We start from the raw sequence: 27,281 nt of genomic DNA on the forward strand, positions 1-27,281 counted from the left end.
GTCGCATCAGCGGAAAGTACAAGGCGGGAAAAAAATGTTTTCATTGCATTTTATTGTTGAAGACATTTTCACTTTTATGCTCGCATAAAACCCAGACAAATGCGCCACTCTGTACTTCTCCTAAGAACCATTCTTGCTTGCTCCAGGCTCCAAATTGAATTACACAAATTTTATGTTTCTAAAAAATAAAGGAAGACCTTAGGAATGATGATGTTCTTTAATCATAGATGACTTTTTGTATTTGTTTTTAATATTTAATAACAAATATTGAACATGAAGTAATTTTGGCTTGCCAAAGACTAACAAAAGTTGCCAATGGCTGCAAAATTATCGAATGCACTTTGTCCCTTTTTTAGCAATTTTTCACATTTTCAATTCAAACTGAAACTCGTACTAAGCTGATTGCAAACTGGCAAATTTATCATCATCATATGGAAATATGTTATGTAAGCATGGAAAGGGACACATGAATGTGTGCAGTTTTCCATGTTTATTTGCCTCGAATTAGTGCAGCCCTTCGAAATCAATCTGGCCATAATCTGTGAGAATTCCTTTGGCAAATGCAGGGAATTTATGCCAACATTATTTCAATAAAAAAGAAAACTGACTGCAAACGAAATAAAAGCCATCATTCGAATAAAAAGCCATCAAAATAGCTTTGAGCTATAATTTAATGAAAAACCATTTACCCAAAGCAATTTGGGTAGTTCTCTTTAATTAATTTGGAATGTTATATAACAAATTCTTCAAATTAAATGCCGATAATAAATAACTGTTGCAAATGCAATTTATCGATTATTTTTGCATACATACCTAATCATAATTCATTAGAAATTTAAATATTCTATTAAATTCACCTTCAGACAGTAGGTTTCAATTATTCTTACTTTTCATGGACCAAGCAAGACACTTAAGTCAATTCATCGCACCTCATTGATTGATGTATCATTTCATGCGTTCATTAAACTGCTTTTGCTTTAATTACCTTTATCGATAAATGCGAAAGGGATAACAAATTGTGCCTAATTGCATATCAATTGCTAATCAAGTTATCCTTTATGGATAAATGCCGCAATTATTCCGATTTTTTCCACATACAATCATTGCTATCGATTAATATCTATGGGTCATTGTGTGTCTGGATAACAAAGGACTGGAAACTTATCGATTTTCGATTTGTGCGTGTGTGTGAGAGTCCCTTACACATGTGACAGGCATTCAAATGGGGGGCAACAAATGCCGTTATTATTATTATATATACATATATACACATGCACAGGGGAGGGAGTGGGAGAGAGGAGAAAGCGCAGAAAGTGGCAGGGAGGTGAAAGAACAAATGTCAAAGAGCAACCGACGCCTGCTTGCTTACCAAAAAAAAAAAGGAAAAACTGAAAGCAGAACGAAGAAGAGCAGGGAAAGTAGACAAAGAGAAGGGGAAAGGACGCAGGCGAGGCGGAGAAGGAGGATGACAAAGGGCAATGCGCTCAGTCGCCTGTTGAATGTCAAAAGTAACGGTATACAGACCTCCATTTTGCCTGCAAATGACAATGGAAGCCATAAGAATGCCGCTGTGTGGGTGAGCCAGTAGTGAGTGAGTGAGTGGGTAAGTGTGTGTTGGTGAACTCAACGGAGTGTCGGCATTTGTAAGTGAGTGTTGGTGTGGCAGGAGTGAGAGTGTGTGGGTGAGCGATAGAGTGAGAGCATTCCATTTGCCTGTGTAATGCAATTTGCTAGGTGCCCTCCACTTTCTCCTTGCTTTCACCTTCCCTTTAACCCCTATGCTACCCGAGTAACGTTTTCATATTTTGTGCGGGTTATATAGAATTTTTAAAGTTTAGAAAAACATACATTCTCCACTTTCCAATAACTATTAATGTATCTGAAATTCTTATTTAAATTTTGAGAATTTGAGTAGAGTTCAAAAGAGCAAAGCTACATCTTTTAAATTCATACGTTATATTATTTTTTTAGTTTAGGTTTTTGCTAAGAACATAGTTCGTTCCAATTAGCCTTAATTACCTCAAATCAAAAACTTTGAAAAAGAAACGAAACCTTGTTTCAATTTACACATCTTTAAACTAATCTTGTTTCTTTTAATTTTATTTAATTTTAATTTATTTAGTCCTTACGTAGCTTACAAAATTTTTAGTTGCTATTTTATCATGATTATATCATCTGTACTGCTATAGATAATTAATAAAAGCATACTTTTCACAAAGCAGGGTTGCATGTTTTATTGATCGTAAGACAATCGATAGATTGAAACACATTAAAAAAATCGATAGTTTCTGAGACACCCATGTAAAAGTCTTTAAGCTATTAGCAAGAATGCTTATATACTTTCCCACTGCATTATGCCTACCTTTTTTGTCCTAAAATTCATTGACTCCCCAGGGTATTGCCCTCTTCGAGGCCTTAAAGCTTATCCTTGTTACTTTTCGCCCATGTTATCCCTGCCAAACAGCTGTTCCCCTGTTTATGTTGGTGTACCATTCGCCTTTTGTGCCTTTTTGCGACGCCACAGCAACTAATTGACTTTCAATGGCGGCTGCGATCTCTCAATTACGCCACATAACTTAGTTAGGCTTATGATGTATAGTACTATGTAGTACACCGCGCACACATTACCCCCACTACCTCGAGAGGAAAAAGTTCGTTTTGATTATGGGCCGCAAAGAGCCTGCAAAGTAGAATGTCTTTATTCAAAAAGCCAAACTACATGACAACAACGGAGGCAGGATAACGAGTGAGCAACAACAGCAGGAACGATGACAGCGACAACGCCTGCAAATCCTCTAAGCCACAATATTTACTGTGATGGCACAGTGGGAGCCAACAATGTGGGCCAGCAGAAAAAAGGGGCGGCAGTGGTGGGAAAATAAAAATGGGGGCGGAAAAAGGGAGAGTCAGTCTTGGTGGTCAAGGGTTCGACGAGCTGCTAGATATTCTTATAAAACAGGAGTTTATACACTTTGAACAAAGTTATAGTTAACAAACTTAAAACAAATGTTTTTTTTTATTTTTATAAGAAATAATTAGTAATCGAATTTATTTTTTTTCCTGTTATTAATGGAGATAATACTAAAAAATATTTTGTGTATTATTGTTTAATATATACATATTTTTATAAGTTTGACATCAAATTTTTAATGCGTATGAGTAATACGTAACTTTTCATATTTCTCATACGCACCGTTGATTTTATGTAAAAATTATTTTTAACTGATTTGAGGGCTGTGAATCTAGACTTCTGTTAACAGAAATTGAATAATTAATGCAACAGAATTAAAGAGGAACAAGTTGTATTGCTTTTGTAGTTCAAAAATCAATTTAAAATCAGATTTTCCCTCTTTGTAGATATCACTCATACGCCCTGTTGCCTCTGCCTACTTCTGCTATTTATTTTAATTTACATCCCGTAATCGATTTATCAATGTAAATATCAATAGAAATTGAATTTAAATTTATAAGCTTGTTTCGTTTTTTATCCCCAGTCTAAAACACCTCACAGTTTTCACGTGGGTTGGCTTTGCAAAAAAAAGAGAAAGGAGAAAGTCGGGAAAGCAGAGCAAGAACAACAAGGCAACAAATGAGGATGCAGGGGGAGGGTGGAAGAGAAAGCGGGGGGTGGAAGGCAGATCTGGCAACAAAGCAACAACTAAAATTGAAAGGCAGACAAATAAAAAGTGACGAGCAAGAACATATACCAAGGGGGTGCTGGGGGCCAAAGGGATGCTGAGCAACATGATAAAGGCACAAAAATCAATTTCTGTGTCAATTTTTTCCCTCTTTTTTTAGGCGCCGCGTGTGAAGCAAGACGAGGGATAAAAAAGTGCGTGCGGTTTGGTACAACAAAAAAAAATAAAACAAAAAATAAGCCCAGAACGTTAGGGCGAGAAAACTGAGTGGGAAAACCGAGGCCCTGAACCGCACAAAATGCCGCTCATATTTCAAAGCAGTTTCGGGAATGTCCTTGGATTTTCCGAAGCTTTTTCCGCCGCTGCCAAACCGGGATCCAGGAATTGCGGAAAAAGGGGAAAACACAATTAAGTGCAGCCAACGCATAAATCTTTGCCGCAAAATAAGTCGCCAGTCTGGGAGTTTTGGCCCAAAAATGTAGCCATTGTTATTGATGAACAGCGCGAAATAACTTTAAGGAACTGCAAGGTCAGTGAGGAATTTCGATATGGGTTTTGATATTTGGCAAAAGGAATTCATAAAAAAAGAGAGTAAGAAACGATTATAATGCTGATAAAATACTGAATAATATACAGTTATAAAATAGATTTAGTATTTATTAAAATACTTAATATTATGATCTTAAATTTATCTCCTTAAATTGTTGTTTAACATTGAAAGTAAAATTAAGTTAAGGAAACACATACTTCTTTAAGACAAGAAATATAATAAATAAGATAAATTGAAAACAAAGATATTGTTGATAAAATACTCAAAATTAATTTATAGAATATAAAAATACTAACTATTATGATCGTAATTATATATCTGTAACCCATTGTATCCCATTCAACTATTTGTAATCTACTTAAAACTAAGTAAAGCATAAATATTAAGCACAAAGAAATTCGAAAATAAGAAAAATAGAAGTTAAAGATACTGTTACTAAAATACTGAATAAAAATACCAAATATCAGTATTCTAATGATATGTTCTGGATTTTAATTTACTCGAACATTTTATTGCCCACAATTATTTGTAATCCACCTACAGCATTTTCCTCAACATGAAATCAAGTTAAAAGTAAACCGCATAAAAATAACCAAACCCAAAATCGAGTAATAAAATCCCCCAGATTAGAGAACAAATTCTCCGAAAAATGCAAAATCCCGCCTCCAGAGGTACATGGCGACCAAGAAAATGTGGGCGCACACACTGGGTGGGCGTGGCGCTTTGAGGGAAAATATTGCTGACAAGCCAAAAAGCGCAAGGAAATTTACGAACGAGAGTATTTTGTGTGGTACTATCATATATTTCGTAGTACGTATTTCGCATTTTGTAGTTTGATGTTGTGTAGTTTTATATTTATTGCATTGTTTACCGAGCACAACAAGGCAATGACAAGTCGGCCCATCTACTGTTGCCACGCCCTCGTTTTTGGAATTTTCAGGAGGCGGTGAAAAGAGGGTAGTGGTGAAAGGGATTGCTTTCTCCGAAGGCAACAAAGTCACAGGTTATTTATGTGAAAGTCTCGTTGTGTTGCGTGTCTCCTCATTGGATTCGATTTGACGCGAGTGCTTTGATTATTTTACAGCCTTTTTTGCTTTGATTTTTCACCAGAATTTCCCATTAACCCCCCCTTACCCTGCCCTGTCATTTTGCCACCCGATTTTCCCGGGCTTTTCTTGCCTTTCTCTCGACTGTGCGTTTTTCTGCAGTCTAGCCGGGGGAAATTTATGCCGACATCGCCTATATTTATAGACACCTTCACCTGTCTTGCCAAAAGTCACTTACGAAATTAAATTTGTTGCCGCCTGTCGCCCCCTCTCTTTCTACCCACCGATGTCTGTCTCTTTCTAAGAGATCCATTGCACCGGTACGAATATACAAATTTCAGATTGTCAACAGATTGTACTGAAAGGCATTGTCAATTATTTTTCCGTGCTCACTTTTCGCCTTCATCGATGGGTGATGTTGGGAAATGAAAAACGGAAAAATGCCAGGGAAAAGTGGTTCGGGGAAATGGCGCAATATGGTTAAAGAATGGGCGACCATGATATAGGACAAAATATATGACAAAAATTCCCTTTTTCATCCTAGAACTTTTCTTAAAAATCCTACGAAACTATTCAATTAACTAACTTGGTTTTTAATAATTAAGTAAGTGGTATATTTTTATTGAAGGACCTGGTCGTATAACAAGTAAAAGCCATTCAATTTCGCTTACAAAAAAAAAGCAACTAAATAAAAAGTGAAGTAAACACGCTGTAAAGTTAACGAACTTACAGAAACTGTGATTCATAGAGAAAAGTTTTTACTTTCACTTCATTTGCCTTCACCCGAGAAAGTTGCATGGGTGCGTAGAAAGTAATTGGAACTGGGTTTTGAAAAGTTTATAATGTAACTGGGCTTCGCTTTCTTTAAATACCACGCTGTCTGTTTTCCTTTTTTCTCCCACGAAAATTCCACTCCTCGTGTATTTGTTTGTTTTCCTCTGTGGCAACATTAACAAGTTTGCTTTTCGTGGGAAAATAAACCTAAAATTGAGAGTAAGTAAGGGAAAAGCCAGAGAAAGTAGGAGTAAATGGAGGCAAAGAAAAACAGAGCCAGAAACATGTCTTTGGCATATTAATAAATAATATCCGAGAAATCTCATGGGCATATTATCATTCAGTCCCTCTCATTTCGCCTCATTTATTATTTATATTATTTTATTGTGCATTACATCGCTGACAAAATGTTGTTTTCGCCACAGTCTAATGTATGGGTATTTCGCCAACAGCCATTCTAGGTTTTCAAATAAGGAAATATTGCAAATTAAATTAACATCACTCGTGAGATGAATATATGTGCATTTGCGCAGTTTATTTTTAATTTTTATTACTTCAATATATTTTTATTACAAATACTTATATAGCCAACAGATTTTATTATTTATTTGTGTAAGCCTTTAAAACAAGCAAAGCGTAAATGTGATTGAATGACGTTATTTTACACAGGCATTTAATTAAACCATATTTACGCTTTAAGGTAATTATTGCAATTAAAAAAATGATTTTATTTCCACGGCAAATACAATATTAAGCTATTTGCAATAACATTAATACGTTTTTATGGGCTGAACATAATTAAATTGCGAAAATTGCTTAAATAATAATAAAATGTTTTTAAATTAAATTTAAGCAATCACATGATTTAAGATAAACTTCCATTTATTTATTTTTGTAGCCCCCTTAAATTACCAATCATTGTATAAAAACAACTTTAACAATTGTAAAATTAATTCCAATTCATGTATTCCATTTTAAGTGTTGTACCACGGAATGGAATAATTTAAATTTAATGATAAGCGCATGAATAAATGGCAATTTTTTCATTAGAGCTGGGGCAAATTAATTTAGCTTAAGCCTGTGTAGGCGGCTTTATTATTTGTAAATTCCATTCAAATTGCCACAAAGGCGAGTGCAGTGAATTTAAATGAATTTCGAGTTTGGTTTTAAATCGTTTTCCGATCGAATTTTCCGCATTCCCAGCCAAATGGCGGTGTTTAACCCATACTGGCCCCGCTCATCCTTACAAAACAAATATTTGCCATGTCACAAAGTTGCGAATACTTTTGCAGCCGGTTAAAAAAAAGGGAAATAATAGTAACAAAAAAATAGATAAATAAATCAGAGCGAAGGACGGCGATGTGGCTGCTGTTGTTATTGTTGATTGTTGGTTTTTTAGTGGTGATTAATGCAAAGTTAGTGTGGGTGTGTGTGTGTGTGTTGAGCAATTTTATGCACTTGCTGCTGGAATTTTCCTTCGTGGCTTTTCCACTCGCCGTTTTTCCTGCTGTTTGTTTTCTTTGTTGTTTGTGCAGCGCACGGTTTCATTAATTATTTATTTATTTGGCTACTCACCCGCAGTCGTTGTTGTTGTGGTTGTAGCTGCGGTTGTTGTTGTCCTTGTTGTTTTTGTTGATTTTTTTTTTTTTTGTTTGGTTTGTTGTTTGATAGTTGCCACAAATCAATCAAATGCCCGACTCGAATATATATAAATCGGTTTGTTTATGGATCCATATATATTTAAGTATTTTTCTATAGACTTCTTTTGCTGTTTTTCTTGGTTTCTTTTTCGCCTCTCACATTGTTTCCTTTTTGTTCTCAGTGCATCTATGATTTATGCCACAAAAATGCATTACTTTGGCCCCTCTCATGTCATGTGTAAATTATTAAATTTATTTCATAATTAATTTGCTTAAACATTTATTTAATGCCTGCGTCGTTTGGTTAAATCTGCCATTTATGATTTATTTAGCCAGGAATATCAAGAAAAGAACAAAGGAAATATTTGGCAAAAAAAAACATACACACAAAAGGGTTAGTAACAATAATTTAAAGCAGGCGTTAAATACAAGTGTATACAACGTATTACATACGTATCTTGTATAAACAATTACTGCGAAAGCAACTATTCATCTGTGCGGTTGCGTTGAGCAATAAAAAGTCTAGCACTTAATTTCTGGCGTTTTAAACACACATCTCAGATGTCAGAGTGGAAAAAATATTATGCCATTCAATGGGACCTCTGCAAGAGGCCGAAAACAAATACAATTCCGGGAATAATACCCCGCTGTTTAGCGGCTGTCGTCGCCTGCAGCTATCTGAAAACCCGAGACTGCAATAATAATAACAATAATAAGCACCGTCTGAAGGTGGCAAATATTTATGCACATAAATCGCCGCCGAATGTTGGTGGCCCAAAAGTGTACTACACGCAAATTACAAGCGCTAAGGAATAATCAAAGCAAATTTTTAATTTAATTTCGTACGGGCAATGCGTTTTTCAAACGAAATTGCCTTTTGTTTATGCCATAAAAACGATGAAAAACGACCGAAAATGTTAAACAAAATGGGCGCATGAATGAAAATCGACGGCCAGAAGTGAATGAGTGTCGCTCTCTCTGCCCATATATTTCCATTTCACCCATTCTCTGGCTGATTTGTGATTTTGTATGACGCTTTAAACACATTACGAAAATCAACAAATAATGTTTATCGATTACATGAACAGTGAGTCGAGCGCTTTTCCCCCACCGAATATATATTTTTTTTGGACATTTGGAAATGGACTTTGAGCCTTTGATTCAACAGCAAATCTGTGCCCTTTGAGCCAATCAGATTTGCATTAGCTTCATTTGAAAGCCGAGCCACACTCAAGGGCTGAGTGAAAATCGAGGAAATCGAGGAAATCGAAGGGAAAGCGTCGGATGAAAAGCCCAGGGCAACTGGGCAGTATCGGAAAATCCGCGATGGAGGAAGGCAATGGAATTTGGGGACAAAAAGAACCAAAGAAGTAAGCTGAAACTCTATTAAGGGTACAAAATAAATATTTAAAAATCTATATTACTTAAAAAAGTACAATTTTATCATTACTAAAAATTTTATAACATTTTCCAAGCGATTATTGCATTTAAAATCATCCCTACAAGCCGCAACACCCTTGCAAACACCACCAATTAAGCCGGACTTTATCGCATAATATCTCGCATTCCTTGGCCCCTGCCTTTAATGTTGCAATTTCCATAAATATTTGCAGCATTTGCGAAATTCGCAGACATTCGCACCGCAGCTGCGGCCCAAGCGGCGTATGTGTAATATTTCTAATGCCCAAAAAAGGCGGCGCTGCAGAGGGCCAAATGAAATGCGCTCAAAATGCTCTAGCGCACACACGGCGTATGAGCAACATTTTTATAATTATGCGACGGCAGCTGCAGGTTAAACACACCAAATGCAATTAAGTGCTTGAAACTGTGTTTTCTTTTGCTCAGCTTTTTTTTATTACATTTTTTTTTTTTGGGAATTTTCTCCGCTTTTCCTTTTCTTGAATTTATACATTTTTCGTTTTCGCTTACGGCTTTGTTTTGTTTTTTAATTAAAAATTGAAACTAAAGCGCCCAAGCAGCTTAAATATTTAACAAGTGAACAGCCATGGCGTGGGCCAGTGTGGGTTAAAAGGGCTGGCGGGGCAGCCGGGCTGACAGGGGTTAAGGGGCAACCCATGCGGAGACAATTAGAAATGCTTTTGGGGGCTGCCAGGGGGGCGTGGCCGGCGCGTGTGGCAGCCAGTTTTTATGGGAGAAGAAATTCCGTTTTATGGGAATGCCATTGCATACTTTCGGGAGTTGGCAAGTGCTAGGATAGCACCTCCTTTATAGGGTGTGAGCCGGGTCCTCAACGCTTTCGGCGACTGCTCTTTATGTTACCGCATTTTTAAAGGCACTATCTGCTGCTTAAACATTTTTTTTATATAACCTCCAAGGATTAAGCTTGTTTTTAATGGCAAAATAAAAATTGGAGTATTGAAATCGCACTTTTTTTAAATATTTTAATTTTGATTGTCTTTTAGGCAGATCAATAAAATTAATTTTCTAATGCCTAATGTAAAAACTACTACTATTGTATGCCAAAATAAATATATAAATATATTTTTTTAAGAGTTCCTATCACAGTTTTAATAAAACAAAAACAATATCAAATAGCTAAACTAACAAAGTTTATGGGGATAAACTTAATGTTTTATCAGTCCCAGCTATAGGACAGGATTTTCCTAACAAAGCAGCCAATTGTCCAGATATACAACGCTCAATTACAGGGTACATTTCGAGCTAATCCTTTGAATGCCCTAATGGCATGATGCCCGGCAAGCATTTGTAATTAATTTGGCACAGGCACAGGCTTAGTTTTTTGTTTGTCGAACAAAGCGAACCGCCGGGGAGCTCGCTCACACACATGCAGCGCTGGCGACGCTGGGAAAATCGAGGAAAATTCATGGGGGGAAAGCGCTGAGGTGCGACTGAAACATTCGGGGAATGAACACTTTAAGCCCAAATGGTTTCATTCCGGGGGCAAACAGCAGGCGGATTGGGCCACGGTCCATTCCCACAGCCGATGCTGTCTGATTGCGGCCAGGTGCTAAGCCGATTTGGCTGCTGAATAGGCTTACACTATTTAATTTGCCATCAGACTACTTCCAAAGGTTTTGTTTTACGTACGTGTTTTGAGCCAATTTACAATTAAATAATGGGATCTTACGCAGAACTGAGGAAGGCCAAGAAAAACGACCGCTTAAAGAGGATCAAACGTGCCTGTCGAACTCAGAGATTTCAAAACAAATAATTTCACTCCAATTAGCATTTGATTTAGTTTATCAACTATAAAAATCCATTCATATATTTAATTTAACACTAAAGTAAGCCGGAAATTAAGTCCAAGATACTTTTAAAATTATTTTTGTAATTAGTTTTTAAAAGGCCAGATTTACAGAAATTTCAAAAACTCATCAAAAAACATAAGAGCTATTTAATGCGTTTATAAAATGTTTTAAACTTTCTTAATTTAATAAATTAACAAGAGTGACTTTAAGTCAATAAAGAACACCATATAGAAACAAACTTTTCGCATAAAATTCAAGGACTTCGAAATCATTTCAAAAATGGTTTACTATTAAATACTTCCATGAGAATTTCATAATTTTTAAGATCTTCTCATCCATATTTAAATAAATTCAATCAATTTTCACAGACACTGGGCAAAGACTGGCAAGCAATTTCGAAAATATTTTAGAAAACTCTCATGGCCTTTGTATCAGAATTTAACAGCAATTTTAGTACTTTTTAAAACGACTTTTTTATGGGATATTTCATAAATTACGCATTCATTTGTGTTATTTAAGATAAATGTTTTGAAGCACTTAAAAAAATACATCAGAAAAACTGGGAAATTCGAACTCTTCCAATCAAAATTTGCTTTACATTTGATCACCGAAAAAAAAGGATAACTCACAGCAGGAATGGTTCTTATTTTCTTTTCTTTATGATTTGAAAAATGTCTTTTAAATTTGGTATTTTGACCCGCGCCAAATGGCAAGACGACGAGAAATTTTCCAAGATTTTCCCCTGTTTTCTTTCTAGTATTTTTTTCTCTAGTGGAGCACGTCGTGCCGTCGGCAAAGCTGAACGAGAACTGAAATCAGAATCAGAAAATGCGATGGACGATGCCGAAAGGCGAGAAGCGAAACGAAGTGAGTCGAAGTGCGGCCAAAGGAGAGCGGTCACCATTTTCCCGCTTTTCCGACCATATCGCATGCGAGATTTTCCTCGGTGCGCTGGGAAATTCTCAGGGCGCACCGAATTTCCCTTGTGACGCAGCAAACGAAAGCGAATCTGTAGGTTCGGCTGGCGCGTTTTCATCTGGGCCGATTTTCTATTTGGCCAGAGAGCGAGAGCATCACTCGGTCTCGCCTTCCTTGGCCAAAATGTGGGCCTACCTGTTGCTTAGCAACTCGGCCAAAAGCGCGGAGCTGGGCGCTGGGAGCTGGCATTTCGCGGATTGGCTTGGGGTAGGCAGTAAGGCGCTCATTATTCCATTGTCGTGGTGCCAAAAGAAAAGTTTGACTTTCGTATCCCGGCCAGCTGTTGCCAATAAAGCAATCCAATCGTGTATAATGAATATGATATTTAAAAAATAGTTTTTGAACATGTTTAAAGTCACCTAAAATAAAGTTAATCAGTTTCAAAAAATACGAAAAAGGTGAGATTCCTATTCACTGTAAAACAAATAATAAGTCTAAGTAGTCTTTTCAGTTCGAAGGCAATGCCACACCTACTCCTCTTTGCCTTACTTTATACAACTTTTATATTTTTATATACCAATCTGTTATCCAGAAATGTTTAGTAATATACAGAAAAAAAATCTCGACTAACTTTTAAAAATATACTAAATACACCATTACCTTACTAAAATATACAAAATACTCAACTACCTGCCTTTCTCTGCGCTTCTCATCTCAGCAGTTAGGCGCCTTCTCATTTCACTTGCTTTTATGTTTCTCTGGAGTAGTTACATCAAATTATTTGGCACCTTTTTGACAATAAGAGACTGAGGTCACTCCAAATTACTGACTGCAATTGATTTGGCAACCAGCGTATTGGCCCCCTCTCGAATGCTATCATCGCTAGCTCATTTACATGCGAATTTGCCAAATGTCATTTGGATGTTTTGACAGTCGAAGGCAGCTCAAGTGAGCATACGAAAACAAGGAGCCATATGTTTGCACAGGCACGAAAGAGGGACAATTTTCCAATCCCTCTTATTCCCATATCTTGACCCTCTTCAAGTGCCAAGAAAGTCTGGCTCGAAATGATAATGTTTTGCACGATAAACACTTTCCCTCCAAAGAAGATATTCCTATTATTTTATGCTGTATTGCCAGTTCCATAGGTTCTTTAACTAATATCTAATATCTTTAATATAATAATTTTTAATAATTTTAAATAGCAAGACATTTCACTTTATTTAATATGTTTTATATTCTTCTTTAATGTCTTAAGTTATTTTATTGCGCTGTTTTTTTGTTTGAATTGGGCAGTGGTAAAAACCACTAGCAAGAAAAGCAAGAGTAAGACCAAGAATGGCAAATGCCACTCAACACTCAACATGCCAAACACAAACAGAGAACTGAAACAAGAACGAGGTGGTAAAAGGGGGCGTCGAAGGGGCGTGGTTTGGGGGGTCTGGCAGGGGAATCCCAGGGCATATTGAAGGCAGCAGAAGTGTAAACAGGAAACGTGATATTTGACAGATGAGTGTAGATATTTAGATACCAACATAAATACTACTTATGCCCTGGGAAACCACCCTGTGCAGCCATTCGTTGTACCAGCCCCCTAGATCCCGCCCAATCCCTAAATCTCCAGCCCCCTTTTCTACACTGGAAAAAATTAAAAAATATAACAAGTGTAATAAAAATTTTAAAAATTACGATTTCATAAAAAAGTATCTCGTTAAATTTCACATTTTAAAATTAAAACAAATATAGTTAAAATAAAGGTACGTAATTTTAAAAAGGAAGGTATAAAGATATTTCCAATATATTTGTATACAATATTATAAAAAATATAATTTATAAAAAAAAATTATTTGTTTGTTATTATAATTGCAATCATACAAAGTATAAATAATCTACAACATAAATGGAATAACATTTAAAAAGATATAGGCTCTCATTATTAGTTGTAATTTCTCAATATCACTTTTTTTACAATGCGATATATTTTTCTCGCAGTGCACCGAATTCTCCAGTGTTTGCCGACTCCTCCGCAGCCAGTGTCTCTGGTGTCTTATTGATTTTCTGCTATAGCTTTCACTTGCCGCAATTTGAAGTGCCACACACAGATACTCACGCACACAGAGACGCACACAGGCACGCAATAAAGCGAAAATGAGATGAAAACGGAGGCACCAACAGGGCAGCGCAAGGAAGAAGCCACAAAGAGAGACATGATGCGAAAAGAATCGAATTGGAGTAAATATTATGATGGATTAATGCCTTTCCATCCCAAGCTTTTCCAACAAACAAACTATAAGTATGCTAATACTTATTATACTTATGAACCAAATGATCGAATGATCTGAAGGGGGGTTATTTTATATCAACTATATAACCTTTTTCAGATAAGTCAAACTTAATAGAATACAAATTTTAAAAATCGAAAATGCGTTTTAAAAATGTCACAGTCCAAAAATCATATACATTTTTGTAAAAAAAAACAAGCATAATTTAAAAGTTTGAGAGTAAAATAAATACAATAAAAAATAACAAAATAAAAAAGTATAAAATACAACAAAGTAATATAATTATAATAATACAAAATATATTAATGAATTATTTTGTAATACACAAACACCTAAATAATCCAAAAAATACTATAACTCACATCTAAAAAAATATTTAAAAAAATGTTTGGGTAATACTAGGATTATTTACTCTTTATAAACATCGAAACATTTTCGACAGTATGTGCTTCATTGTTTTACCACTTTATCTGCACATACGAAACCAATTTGGTTCCCTTTGCCACTCGGGCGTATGCTTGATAAAATCCATCGAGCGCCGAAACCGCACGGAAGGCAAACCACAGTGAAAGCCCGCCACAGAAGGACGCAGAACGCCTGATTTTCCTTTAGCGATTTTCCACAGCACTTGAGGAGAAGAGGACTCGAATCTATTGTATACTTTTGCGGGCGGTGACAAATGTTGAGGAGCTCGCTTAACCGGAAATTAATCAATAAAACCGCCTTGATGGTGGCCGACAAAGTCATATATCCTCAGTCTCCAATACTCAAAGGGGTCTGTGGTTGCGAAGCGTTTAATCGAACCGAAGTAAACTAATTAGTTCACTATTAATTACTCGGATTAGGATTTATGCATTTAAGGTGTGTAAGGGATTTATCTGTGGTGATTTTAAGCCAATATATGGCTTGGGTAGGGGTTTATTTAGGTATTTCTACTTAATTAATGTAAAATATTTATTTCAAGTATTATTTTAAGAAGCTTTACGCGTTTAAAAGATCATGTAGGATATATATTGTCTTTTCCTAAGCCACAAATTTGTATTAAAAGTAGGTAACTAACCAATAAAATAAAATATAATTAATCACTTTAATTCGTCTTAAGTAACCATAATTAATTACTGACTCGCAGAACAATTTATTGTTCATTTCTGTTATTTTACACCAGAGTGCTTTCATTGGTATTCCCAAATAGTTAATTATAAATTCCGTATAGCCAGCATGGTGCACTAAAATCTATAAATATTTAAATCAGCATACCTACAGATAAAAAGTGTATTTATGGTACATGGAACAAGTATCCATTTATCTCCCCGTCAATTGCGCACTTGATGTTTAATGACTGACAGATTTCCATTCAAGGGCCCCCCGCTCTTCGCTGATTTTTTATTTCACAGCGAAACAAAGAAAATACTTAAAAAAAATATATATATGTAACGCACGATAACGAGCGAAAAAAGGAGAAATAGGTAAGAAAAATATGATATGGAAATGAGTTTGCATTTTACTCACAGTCATAATAGTCGTATCGATCCGCTTCGCTGGGATTATTGCTGCCCATGATTTTGCCAAAAACTGTGGGGGAAAAACAAGAAAGTGGACAGACGGGGTGAAAAAACAAGAAAACGATTTAAGAGCGGCGTCCAAAGGGTTAACAACAACGTGGACAGCACTAACAAAACGAGGGAAATCACAGCCATTCAATTAAAATCGCTGACACAGAGTCAAAGTGACGCCGGACTGGGGAAACTGGCGTGGAGGAAAGCGGGAAAATCGAAGTGAAGCTGGCGGAGATTGGGGCAAATGAAAATAGACGTTAAAAGGCTTAAATGGAAATACCATTTGGGCAACATAAAACATTCATTTTTTTCGGTAGATGGATCGAAATTATTGTTAAGATTTTGGGCTTAAATATTAGAGTTAAGGCGCAAAAAATATTATATTAAATTATAAGCAAAAAGAAACTGACATGCAAAAAATAAATGAAAAATATTTAAAATAAAAATATTGCTTAAGACACATTAAGAAATAAATTAATGGTATTCTAAATAATAAAAATTGCATACCAATTTATGATAAATCCTAGCTATTTTGTAAAAAATACATGTTAGTTCAATTGAATATAAAGAGCATTAATTATTATATAAAATAATTTTCGTAGTTGTTTTGTTTTAAAAAAAAATTATACTCGAAAAAGATACCCAATTTAGCATTTAAATTGTAAGCACTATCTAAAAATACCTACTAGCCCAAATAAATCCACTATGTTTTTCCTTCTTTTTTAATTATAATCTAAAAAATATAATAAGCACCTATTAAAAAAGAAATAATTTTTATAATGTTATGCTATCTAAATTAACTAAATAAGAATTTTCCTAATGTATAAAATGTAATAAACACTTTTAGAACATCAATTAAAATATAAATATCAGTAAATATGAATAAATATATCTTTGGGCAGTGTAAAGCGTAAGTTTTTTTATGCTATGCATTTTATAAATTCAAATGAATATTTTTCTGGCAACTACTCACGTTTGGCGAAGGTCCTGCGGACGCGCAGCAGGCAGGATCGCGAGCGGGACAGGCGGACGAGGTCCTCCGGATGCGATCCGTTCTGGATGCAGATGATCGGCGCCAAGGGCGCGATGCGGCAGTGACTGCGGCTGTGGCTGCGACTGCGACGTCGCCGTTCCAACAGTGGAATGGCCACGAAATTCGACGCCGGCTGCAATTGCAGATGTTGTTGTTGCTGCTGCTGGTGCTGCTGCAGTTCCACTGCACCGATTTCCGTTTCCGGTTCACCGCTATTGTGGTGGTTATTGTTGGTAGCACTATTGCTGTTATTATTATTATTTATGTTGCTGCTATCGATGATGGTTACGACGCTGACAGTTGGCTCACTTGCGGCTGAAAGAAAAATGCACACAATTAGTATAAAGCAAATCAGGAATATGCATAATAACTTGAATCCTTAGAAAGAAAATATTTCCCACGGTTTTCCATTCCATTGTTACGCACAATTTTTAAGCAGTCCCACAAACAATTTAATAAGTATTTATGAATACATTTATATTATATTATTATCACATTTAAGTTAAATGATTTAACTGATTTTAAATAAAATATTAATATATTTTTTTAAATACAAATAAAACAATAATAATAATAAGAATCAATTATTTCACAAATTTAGTTCACATCTTACAAAAAATAGATTCTAGAAAATAATATCTTTTTAAAAAATAATTTCATCAATTTTAAAAAATTTATAAATTATCCACTATTATCTTTCTGATTTTATTTTTTTTTAACTAGTCCATTCATTTTGCATATTATTTATTTGACATAAAGAGAAGAGTACTTTTTTATGCCAACGGGATTTGTGTGTTTGACAAATTTTTCCCACGCTTTTCCGTTTCTTCTTTCTCACACATCATCTCGTAAATCATTTCTATGTATGCCCCAGCGGGGGGGAAATGCATTCAAGGTTGGCGAGTGGGTGGGTTACATTTCCCACTGCTCCACGACGGCTGCCATGTACCTGTCAATGGAATCGAATTTGTGTTGCTGCTTCAAATGCATTTGAGTGCTGGAAAATGGGTAACAAAATGCAATTTGAGCAGCTTACGCTCAGCCAGTGTTGGACAAATTGAAAAAGAGTGCCTGCAAATGGGCTAAAATGGTTTGCATAATTTCTCAGAAGTGCATTGCCTTTTACAAAAGTGAGTCAAATCGTAAATAATAGTTGCAGTCTCCGTGGAAAATCAATCAAAAAGCTAGCAGCTAATTAAGTGTTGAAAAGCACACAAGCAAGCACAAAGAGTGCTGCACAAATACGGATACCCAAAACGAATCTCAGCTCACTCACTTATCATCTCAACAGCTTGGACAGCCCTTTTCCATTTGCCTCAAATGCAATTCATTTGATTTATTTGCCCTGCCAGCTGCTTAGCTATTCCCGAGTTCTAAGGGAACTGCCATCGAGGGGGCCAACTTAAATCGGGGGTAAATGGGAAGTTACGGGGACTTTCAGTTTTGCAAGTGAGAAAAACACACATACTTTTCGTGCTCTTTGGGTGCTCAGAAAAGGAGCAGTGGCACAGAAAGAAGGGGGATTAAACTAAATATAATAAATAATAAATAAAATAAAAAAAATAAGCTATTTGTTCTCTTTTTATTTTAGTACATTTTTACCAATACCAATAATATCTAAAATTCTTTCTAAATACTGTTTAGTAAAGAAATTTCTTAGAAATTTTTTTACAACTGCATTCTGTTCAAATACTCATGTTAAAAAAATATTAAAATTTTTTTTAGTAAAACATTTTCTTCAATTTAAAAATATATATGTTTTTTGATATTTGGGAAAAAGAATCTATTTTTGAACCGCTAATTTTAATTAAAAATACTCAAATTTGTAATATCTCCTTCAGTGGAGGACCCCCTTTGGCCGTCGCCCCTGTTTCCCCGACTCGGCTGGCTAATTTCTGGCTCATGGCCAACTGCAGTTGGCCCATCTTTGCGGCAGGCTGAGGTCTTGTTGCTCCTCCGATCTCGGTGTCGTCGGTCGTGTTTATTTGTTGCATATTTCGAACTGTGGCCCAAGTGCCAACAAATGGCCACAATGGCCATTCAACAGGCTGGGGGCGTGGCAGTCCGAAAATAATAACAAAAAAAAACGAAGAGAATTCGGGCAAATGCATTCACCCTGGAACATGATTCATATGGCTCATTTACAAATTCGATTCACTGAAATCGTAAATAAGATTGGTTTATTTGCCATTAAAAGCCACTCAATTAATTGCTTTGCTGTGGCACTTTTAATGCACTATTTCGTGAGTCGTTAATTGTGTTTCCAGAGCCAGCGAATGCCAAATGCAATTAGAATAATTGTTATTATGATTATTGGCACGAAGCTCAGGCAATCGTAAATTTGCGCGCCATTAAAAATTGGACAGAAAACAATTAACAAGCTAACAGTTTAAATGTTTTCAAGTTTATAAAAATAGCACTAAGATAATTTACAATTTTTAATAGTATTTACATGAAATAATATGGCACTGTAAGTAGTGTTTTCCCAAAACCTATTATGAAAATGTCAATTTAGACACTTTAAAATATAATTTTTAATGCAAAAAATCACTTTATATTGCTTATACAAGAGTCTTGTAAGGAGATATATATTTAATTAAATTATATTTAAGCTTGAATAAATTGTTGTATTATTTTTTAATATATTTTCCGTCTCTTAACTTAATGTATTCAAAGAAATAGTTTGCAAAAATTCGCAAACCCCAAAAGTATGCATAAAAAAAGGCATTTTTTTGCCAACTCAAGCTGCCAAAAATATTTGAAACTAGCCCCAAAACAAAAAAAAAATTTTTTAGCCAGACGAAAAAACATTTTCCAGACCGCTCGCAAAAAATCGCCAAACAGCGTAAAATGTATATATAAATATTTGCAGAGGCAAAAAAAATATTATTGTTAAAATTTAGCTTGGTAAACAAGTCATTTTATAACCCAGCAAAGGCAAAGCGATCATTTGAAAGCAATCCTTACAGAAGCTCATAAAATCGCATACGAGAAGCCAGAGCAAAAATATTTATATTAATGATATGCATAAATACCCCGCCGCCTTGTAAGAGCCAGAACTGTGGATCGGCGCGGAATATGTTTATGACGAGAAACGGAACGCAATCTAAACAAAATCGTCGTTTGCAATGGGAACACGTTCCAGACATTGTTTAGATCTCTGGTTTTTGGTCTTCGGCTTTCAAGTTTTCGGCCTGTTGGCAATTGCAATTTGATGGATAAACTACACTGATCAGTCGTAAATTGTCCCGCCCGAAGGTCGCTCCATTTGCGGACGAAGCTACATAATTCCAGGCGAGATTTATCACCTCGCGGGTTATCAATCCCAAAGGTAATTGCACTGAGGGCAATCTATTTCAGCGAAAACAAGGGGTATTTGAGCTGTGTGGCTGAAAGTTCTGCTTAATTTATTTCAAATTTTCCAAAGTCATAAAGTTCTTCGCGGCTTGTGTAGTCAAAATATTGACTGAACAGATTTAGGTGAATATTTTTAAACATGCCAAAAGATAGTTTTTCATAGGCCTTACAGTGAGTTTTACACATAATTTTTAATTTCAGAATGTGTACCATGACCTTAAATTATATTTTTTGCTAAGCAATAAAAGTAAAAAAAAGTGTTACAAAATATTAATTTTTATTAATATTAACTCACTCTAACTGTTTTGTAATTTCAGAAAAATGTGTACCATGACCTTTCTGTTTTTTTTTTTTGTATTTATTTATTTATTTACCTATCTAACTTATAAAACTAGAAAAATTACCTTCCTTTTTTCTATATCCCTTCATTTTGGTAAACAAAGAAAGTAATAAAAATGTAATAAAATATTTTTCAACTTTTTCCAGATCGAATTCGGCCGTGGAAAAACACAGTGACCTCGTCACACATTTTCCGTGTTCCGGGAAAAACAATTTCCCTGCAGCACAGTGTTTGTTTTTGCATCTGTCATTGGCCCCATTCCGACCTTCTGCAGCATTGCAAATCGATCAAACAGCAGTGGGCCGAGATTGAGATTGAAATTTTTCGTTTGGGGGCAGCGCGGTCTGACAGCTAAATGAACACATTTCACATATCACATTTTCCCGCACATTTTCCCCCTTGCACGAGACTAAGATAATAAACAATAATAACACACAGACACGCACAGGGGAAAACTGGGCAAATTGTTTTCCCAAAAACACATACGATCCTGTTCTCTTTTTTTTCCCCCGGTCGATTTCCGTTTTCGATCGGGCAAATCTTGTTCCGTTCGATGAAACGCAGAGAGAGTCATTAAACGGGCGAACATCAAAGATTTCGAAGGGGTTCTTGATAATTTTCGAACTTTTTACGAGTGAAATGTGGGTGGTAGGTAGCCAAAAGTCGGGTGGAAGACCCATCGAATATTTATGAAATTCTAATATTTATTGCAAATCACATTTCTTGTAGTGATATTTGCAAAAATCAATCTTAACCAAGTAGTTTTCGAACAGATTTAAAGCATTTTTGGGCCATTAGAAACCAACTAAATATTCACGATTTATGTACGAGATTTTCCTTTTTTTTCGGCACAAATAAAATATTTGGTTAGCTTTTTAAGACCCAAACACATGTTGTTCGGGGCCAATTAATGGTCGGAAAAGTTTCGCTGAGGTGTTTTAGATGATATTAACATTAACAAATATTTATTTATTCAGTTTTGATAATCGCACTATATGGCTGCGATTATATTTGGTATGGGGCCATGTGATGCCGCCTTTTTTTTGGGGGTGGGGGGCTTTGAATCTATTTCCAAATGTGAATCGCAGGCCATTCGAGGCGCCATGGGTGGTCATACTTCTTGGGTTCCGAGGAAAACTCTTTTCCCTTGCCTTTTTGTTTTCGTTTTTTTTTTATGTATTCTTACATTTGAAAATCACTTTGATGTTGGCAGGTGGCATTGGCAAAACAGCGGCAGTATAAAGTATAAATGGAAGTGCATTTGAAATCGAAATTAATTAAATTCCTCATGCCATTCCGGTCTGTCGAAATTGCTGGACAAACAAACTCGAATTCGCCCCAGGAAATTCCCCCCACCCCCACTTATTCTGTGGGCAAACACAACATTTTGGGATGCAAACTCAAAATCAAACAAATACGAAAACAATTGATCAAATTCAAATTCAAATTAAAACCGCTGACTGCGAGAGTTTCCATCCGAAATGTTGTTTATCTGGCGATTTTCTTTGTTTTTCATTTGGTCAAGTAAATGGATAAATATAGACCATAAAGATAAAATACTACACAAGTTTTGAGGGGAAAACCCAATCAATCGGAAGGGTTATCTACGAATATAGTCGAAAGTTTAGGTACCCTTTAAAAATATAGTAAAAAGTTAGAAATAAAATTATAAACGTTGTCATCTAAATTATAACTACATTTTTTGATATTTAAAAATTTAATTATAAATGCAGACTATCCAAAATTATTGAAATTATTTTAATGTGTAACCTGTAAGAATTTAATCATTTAAAAAATTGGGAACAGAAAATTATATTATATATTTCTTTTTCTATATTTTATTTCATTTAATTTTATTTTATTAAATACTAAAAAATATTTTTTAACAATCACCATAACATTCCCAATAAGAAAAACTTACAGATGTCCACAACATCCGATGGCGCCTCCATTTCCATGGCATCCAGTACTTCCGGCATATTGGCTGTACACTTTTCGATTTTCTGTTTATTTACGATTATTTTCATGTGCTGCCGAAAACTCCCTTTACAATCCAAAAATTATTCACTGCGCACACATTGCAGGTGTTTCTTTTTCTGGCCCGCAGTTGACTGCATTCGAAAAGGCTAAAATTAGTTTTAGACCAAGACCAAAACAAATCCAAAATACCAACAGAAAAAAAAATGGAAAAAAATCAGGCCTTAATTTTACACACACTGAGCACTGATCCAAAACTATTCACAAGGCTGTGACATAAGAAACGATTAGTGTAATAAGCCAGAAAAGGCTGCAAAAATGGCACTTAAAAAATCCTTAAATTTTTTCTATATTTTTTGTTTTTTTCGATAACTTTAACTTCTCACTCCACTTAGTTTGGCTTTAATTGGTGTAGATTTGAGTACTAAAGTGCAGCCAAGAAGGTGTCGGAAAATGTGCATAGATCTTGTGGCTTTCCCGGACTTTCGATCACGTCTGTTTGCGCTGACGGTTGTCCGGTTAATGTTTTCTTTTACTTTCCATTTCGAGATTTGGCTTTGGCTTCAGCCCCAGATTCAATTGCTCTCAAACTGGAGCACTTGCGTGGGTGGCATACCGAAGGAAAAGCGGAAAACTCGGGAGAGAAACAGCGGCGAGCACTCGGCGATCGCTCGGTCTCGCCTTCGGTTCCGCTCGGCTGACTGCCGAGATGGAAAATGAGAGTGGAAAAGCGAGAGAAAAAGGAAACTGCAGGAATGTAACTTGCTCCGAATAAGCAGATCATCTGCACACAAAATAGCAAACATAGGATCGATACAGTGCACTTTCGATATAAGAAAATTCTAAAAAATTCTGCCCAGAATAGTATTAAAAAAATTATATTTTACATATAGAAGATTTTGTATATTTTATATTATATTTTTTTAAAACTACAGCTCAGATTTTTATTTTAAAAATGATGAACTATTTTAGAGTTTTTTTATTTCATAGATACAGTCTATTTTCGATACAACAAAACCCTATATTTTAAACCTACAACTCAAAATTTTATTAAAAAGATTTTATTTCATAAATAAAATGGTTTAATTTATTTTTCAAATACCTAATATAGGGATAATGTTTGTTATATTATTAATTTCGCTAAAATAAATAAAATATTTTAAACGGAACGAAACATAATTTTTAAAATGTTTACTCTATAAGCATTTAAATTTCTGCAATCTTAGATTAGACTAGATTATTCTATCTAATATACTTTATATTTAATTAATATCCCTTTTTAAAAAAATTAAAATTGAAAAAAATATTTATCTCAGTTTGAAATACACTCTTTTTCCTACGAAACATTTCCCTATCTACCAACATAAATCTCTTTCGGTACGACTTTCATTCGTGTGACATAATTTTTTCCTCCTTCTCAATTTGATGTCAAAAAACTGCAATCATTTCACATTTGCAGTTGACAAGGCAATGACAACGCCAACGTTAAATGGCAAACTGAAAACTATAAAATTCGCAGATAGAAAGATACAAAATCTACACACACACGCGGAGAAACTGAGAGAGCTGCAGAAAATTTTCCGAGAGAGAAAGTCGTCAGTTTTCCCGAGCTTTTCCCTGGACTTCCATCTGCAGGTGCATCAGTCGATCACCAGCTGTTTGTGTTGTTGGCTGCGGTTTTCACTACGGAATTTCAATTACAGCCAAATGCTCGAAACTTGTTGGCCTGTCATTTCATTTGCCCCTGCAAAATTGTGAATAGTTAGGCCGAAGTATGCCAAGCAGAAAATTGGCTTCTATGACATTTATGCGCAGCCACAAACGTTAAACACACTCGAAAAAATAACGGAGAAAAGCTCAGCTTTTAATTTATTTTATAATTCATTTAATTTATATTTTTATAATACGTTCTGAAATTTTACTTGATAATAAATAGTATTTATTTTTAATTTTTGTTTTTGTCAAAATAAGGATTTGTTTAATAATTTTTAAGGCTTAGAAATAATCAATCACACCAATTCCTTACATTTTTTTGCATTAAAAATCTTTGGAAAATTTACAATTTTGGTTGTGGAAATTCTTTTGAAGAAGACACATTTTTTTGATTTAAAAAATGGTTTACATCTGTTCCTTTGGTAAAATTAATTTCTTAAATATTTTTTTGACCAAATTATTTTTTAAGTGTAAGGGTAAGCCCACGCTCAGCATTGACCTGTCAGTAGTTATCACAGATGCTCATGATAAAAGCCATTGGTCAGAAAGATACATTTGTTTTTAATTTCGCATTTGATAAAAACTGACATTGAACTTGGGAATTCAAGGTTGCTACGAAATTAATATTTGTTCAGATGGGCAAGAGATGAACTTAGTTACTGTGATATAAACAAATATTACAAAATACACGCACACTTTACTTATTAATATTTAAAGCTAATAAATAGATTGTAAAGGTATAAATTGAATGGGGGTTGTAATTTAAAAACTCTAAAATGCATAATAATTTTATAGTTAATTCAAAGCTATAAAAAAACTTGAAGGAATAATTAATTCTTTTCTTTAACAGAAAAATTTCGATATGACTTCCGCAACAAATACCAGATGGTATGATAAATCGTACTCCATATAGCCCATGGTGTTTGAAATATTTATAGGACCGATCCCATATCGCCTTGTCAGATCCCCATTTCCCACTCCCATTCCGAATCGCATTTCCCAATCCGATTACGCCGCAAATAATTGCCGCATTAATTATTATGATTGGCAATTAAGTTTAACGCCGGTGGGCGTAGCCCCGCCCACACTCACACGAGGTGTCAAAATGGCTTCGCGCGAAGCCAGCAGGGCAGATTCAATAATTTCCTTAAATACATTAGTGCCTGTTGATATTTTAAAAATGGCAATGCGCGGGGCGAAAAAAGTAGGGAAAAATCAAATAAACAAGGGCACACAAATATTCGAATCGAAATCTCTGACGCCACAGAAGCAAGTTAAGGCAATAACACAAAACATGATCGACTCGATATAAACTAATTGAAAAACTGTGCTCTCCTGGCGGCGTCACTGTTAGTGAGTTACCCTGGATGAGAAAAGTAGCTAAGACTCAAGAAAATAATTTAAAAATAAAAACTAGTGTTAGACAGTTTATATTGAAGACTATTTTCAGTGTTGGTAGGTTCCACAAAAATCAAAACAGAATAAAGAACAGAAGCAACTTACGGGCATACTTAATAATAAATTTTTTATAAGATAAGTCCTTATACAAATTTTACAAAAAAAGAAATACTAAATAATTGCAGTTACAAAAATCAAAACTTTAAAATAAATTAGTAACAAAAAAAAGGTTTCAGTGTTGGTAAATTTCATAAAAACCAAAACAGAATAAAGAAAGGAAGCACGAGAGAACGTCCAAAAGCTTATACAAATTTCACAAAAATAGAAATTCACAATAATTGCAGTTGGGTATCAAATAGTCGAACCCCTCGCCGTAAGCCTTTCAAAATGCAGGCCAAATAAATTACCATAATTTTTCACTATCAGGCGTAATAAAAACGTTCGTTTCGTATAAAAGCAGAAAACAAAAACAAATAGGAAAAGCCAACTGGAAAATAGACAAAAAGCCAAGGAAAGAAAAGCTACTCACCGCAAAAAATAATAAAAAAAAATATGATTACGTTCGGTGAATTTTACGACTCTTTTAAGGCTTTCAAAATATATGTATTTCTTATGTTTTACACACAACACGCAAATCACAAAGATAAAAATATTAGAAAACAAAACACAATGCAGTTTTTTGTTTATATGCAGTTTTTCTTTTCCAAAGCAGTATCTTTTTCCGTAAAAAGTATATTATTAATTTACAGAAAAACGAGATGGGAATATACAAAATATAGATTTAATATTAAAAACACTTAGCCGGCAAATCAGAAATCACAGATTTATTAGGCCGATTTTCCAGTTTTCCCAAGATATTTTCAGAGTTGTTTTTTTCGGAACCGAACGCGGCAGCGGACAAAAACAAAATGCAGGGCGGCGAGAGAGAAAAGTTAGGAACATATTAAGAAGAAGCGGCAGCAGATCCAAAAAAGCAGCAGAAGATAAACAAAAGTTATGAGTTGAAATAAACCAAAAATTTTGATGTTTCTCAATGAGCGCGCGCGTGCCCAGTCTATTCTTTTTTTACATAGATAGTTTTCGTTGCGCTTCCTTATGGTCCGAGTTAGGTTTTTTTTCACCCGACTCTTTTTGTCTATATTTAGCTGGAATCTGAACAATTTTTGAGTGAAAGAAGAAGCAGTAGTAGCGAGTACTCCAATTTTCGTGGGTGGCCTCTCTCTGGAATTCGAATTTCCTCGTTTTCCCCAAGCTGCATGTCTCATAAAAGACCGAACAAAAAAGGCGTGAAAGTTCTACAGTGAAATGTCCTTAATTGGCAACATCTCAAAACAAATGTTTTAATATTAGATTATTTTTAAATTAAATTAAAATAATACATTATTTATGATAAATGAATATTTTTTTAACATTGTAAAAAACAATGAAATAAAAATTGCAGAAAATAAAATTAGATTTAGATTGAATATTTTATAAAATATTCTATGTAAATTTAAAAATTTTTTCCCATTTATAATATTTTAAAGTCTACAAAATTATAAGTAGTCAACACTGTTCGCAAAAAGTGGCCCGAAAGTGCAAAGAAAATTCCCATGAATTCGTTTTTTTTTGGGGGGGTAATAAAAATTGATGGTCTCTGGTTTTTCGCTTTGGTCGTAAATATTGCTGCTTTCTGTTGAAAAACATTTATGGAAATATATAAAACATCTGGACACAAAGCCGAAAGCAAATCAAAGCCATTAATTAACCATAAATGACCACTAACCGAAACTACGGAGCGGGAAAACCTACGTGCTTTTCAATTTCCCATTTGCGAGATCATCAAATTC

At 34.9% G+C, this 27,281-nt stretch overlaps 2 protein-coding genes across 11 annotated transcripts in view; one reads left to right on the plus strand and one right to left on the minus strand.

The window, feature by feature from the left end:
• The window catches only part of LOC108032369 (serine/arginine repetitive matrix protein 1), a 93,747-nt gene extending 70,903 nt beyond the window's left edge, over window positions 1–22,844 (minus strand). For 5 of the 10 annotated variants that reach the window (XR_001768610.3, XR_001768608.3, XR_001768607.3 and 2 more), the window contains exons 1-2: window positions 11,508–11,665; window positions 7,584–7,835 (exon numbers count right to left, since the gene is read on the minus strand). Coding sequence is in view for 1 of the 10 variants with exons in the window: in XM_044092896.2 (XP_043948831.1) it covers window positions 15,588–15,650; window positions 16,608–16,982; window positions 22,286–22,391 (544 nt within the window). In the remaining 9 variants the exon portion in view is untranslated. Of the gene's footprint in view, window positions 1–7,583; window positions 7,959–11,476; window positions 11,666–15,587; window positions 15,651–16,607; window positions 16,983–22,285 lie in introns of those variants that run through there. The other 5 variants (XR_001768612.3, XR_007763247.1, XM_044092896.2 and 2 more) reach the window with 3 other exon arrangements.
• Window positions 1–27,281, plus strand: part of LOC127011515 (uncharacterized) — a 121,139-nt gene that overhangs the window by 92,903 nt on the left and 955 nt on the right. The window lies entirely within an intron of this gene.

Source organism: Drosophila biarmipes, chromosome X (genome assembly GCF_025231255.1).
Source record: "Drosophila biarmipes strain raj3 chromosome X, RU_DBia_V1.1, whole genome shotgun sequence".
Lineage (NCBI taxonomy): Eukaryota > Metazoa > Arthropoda > Insecta > Diptera > Drosophilidae > Drosophila > Drosophila biarmipes.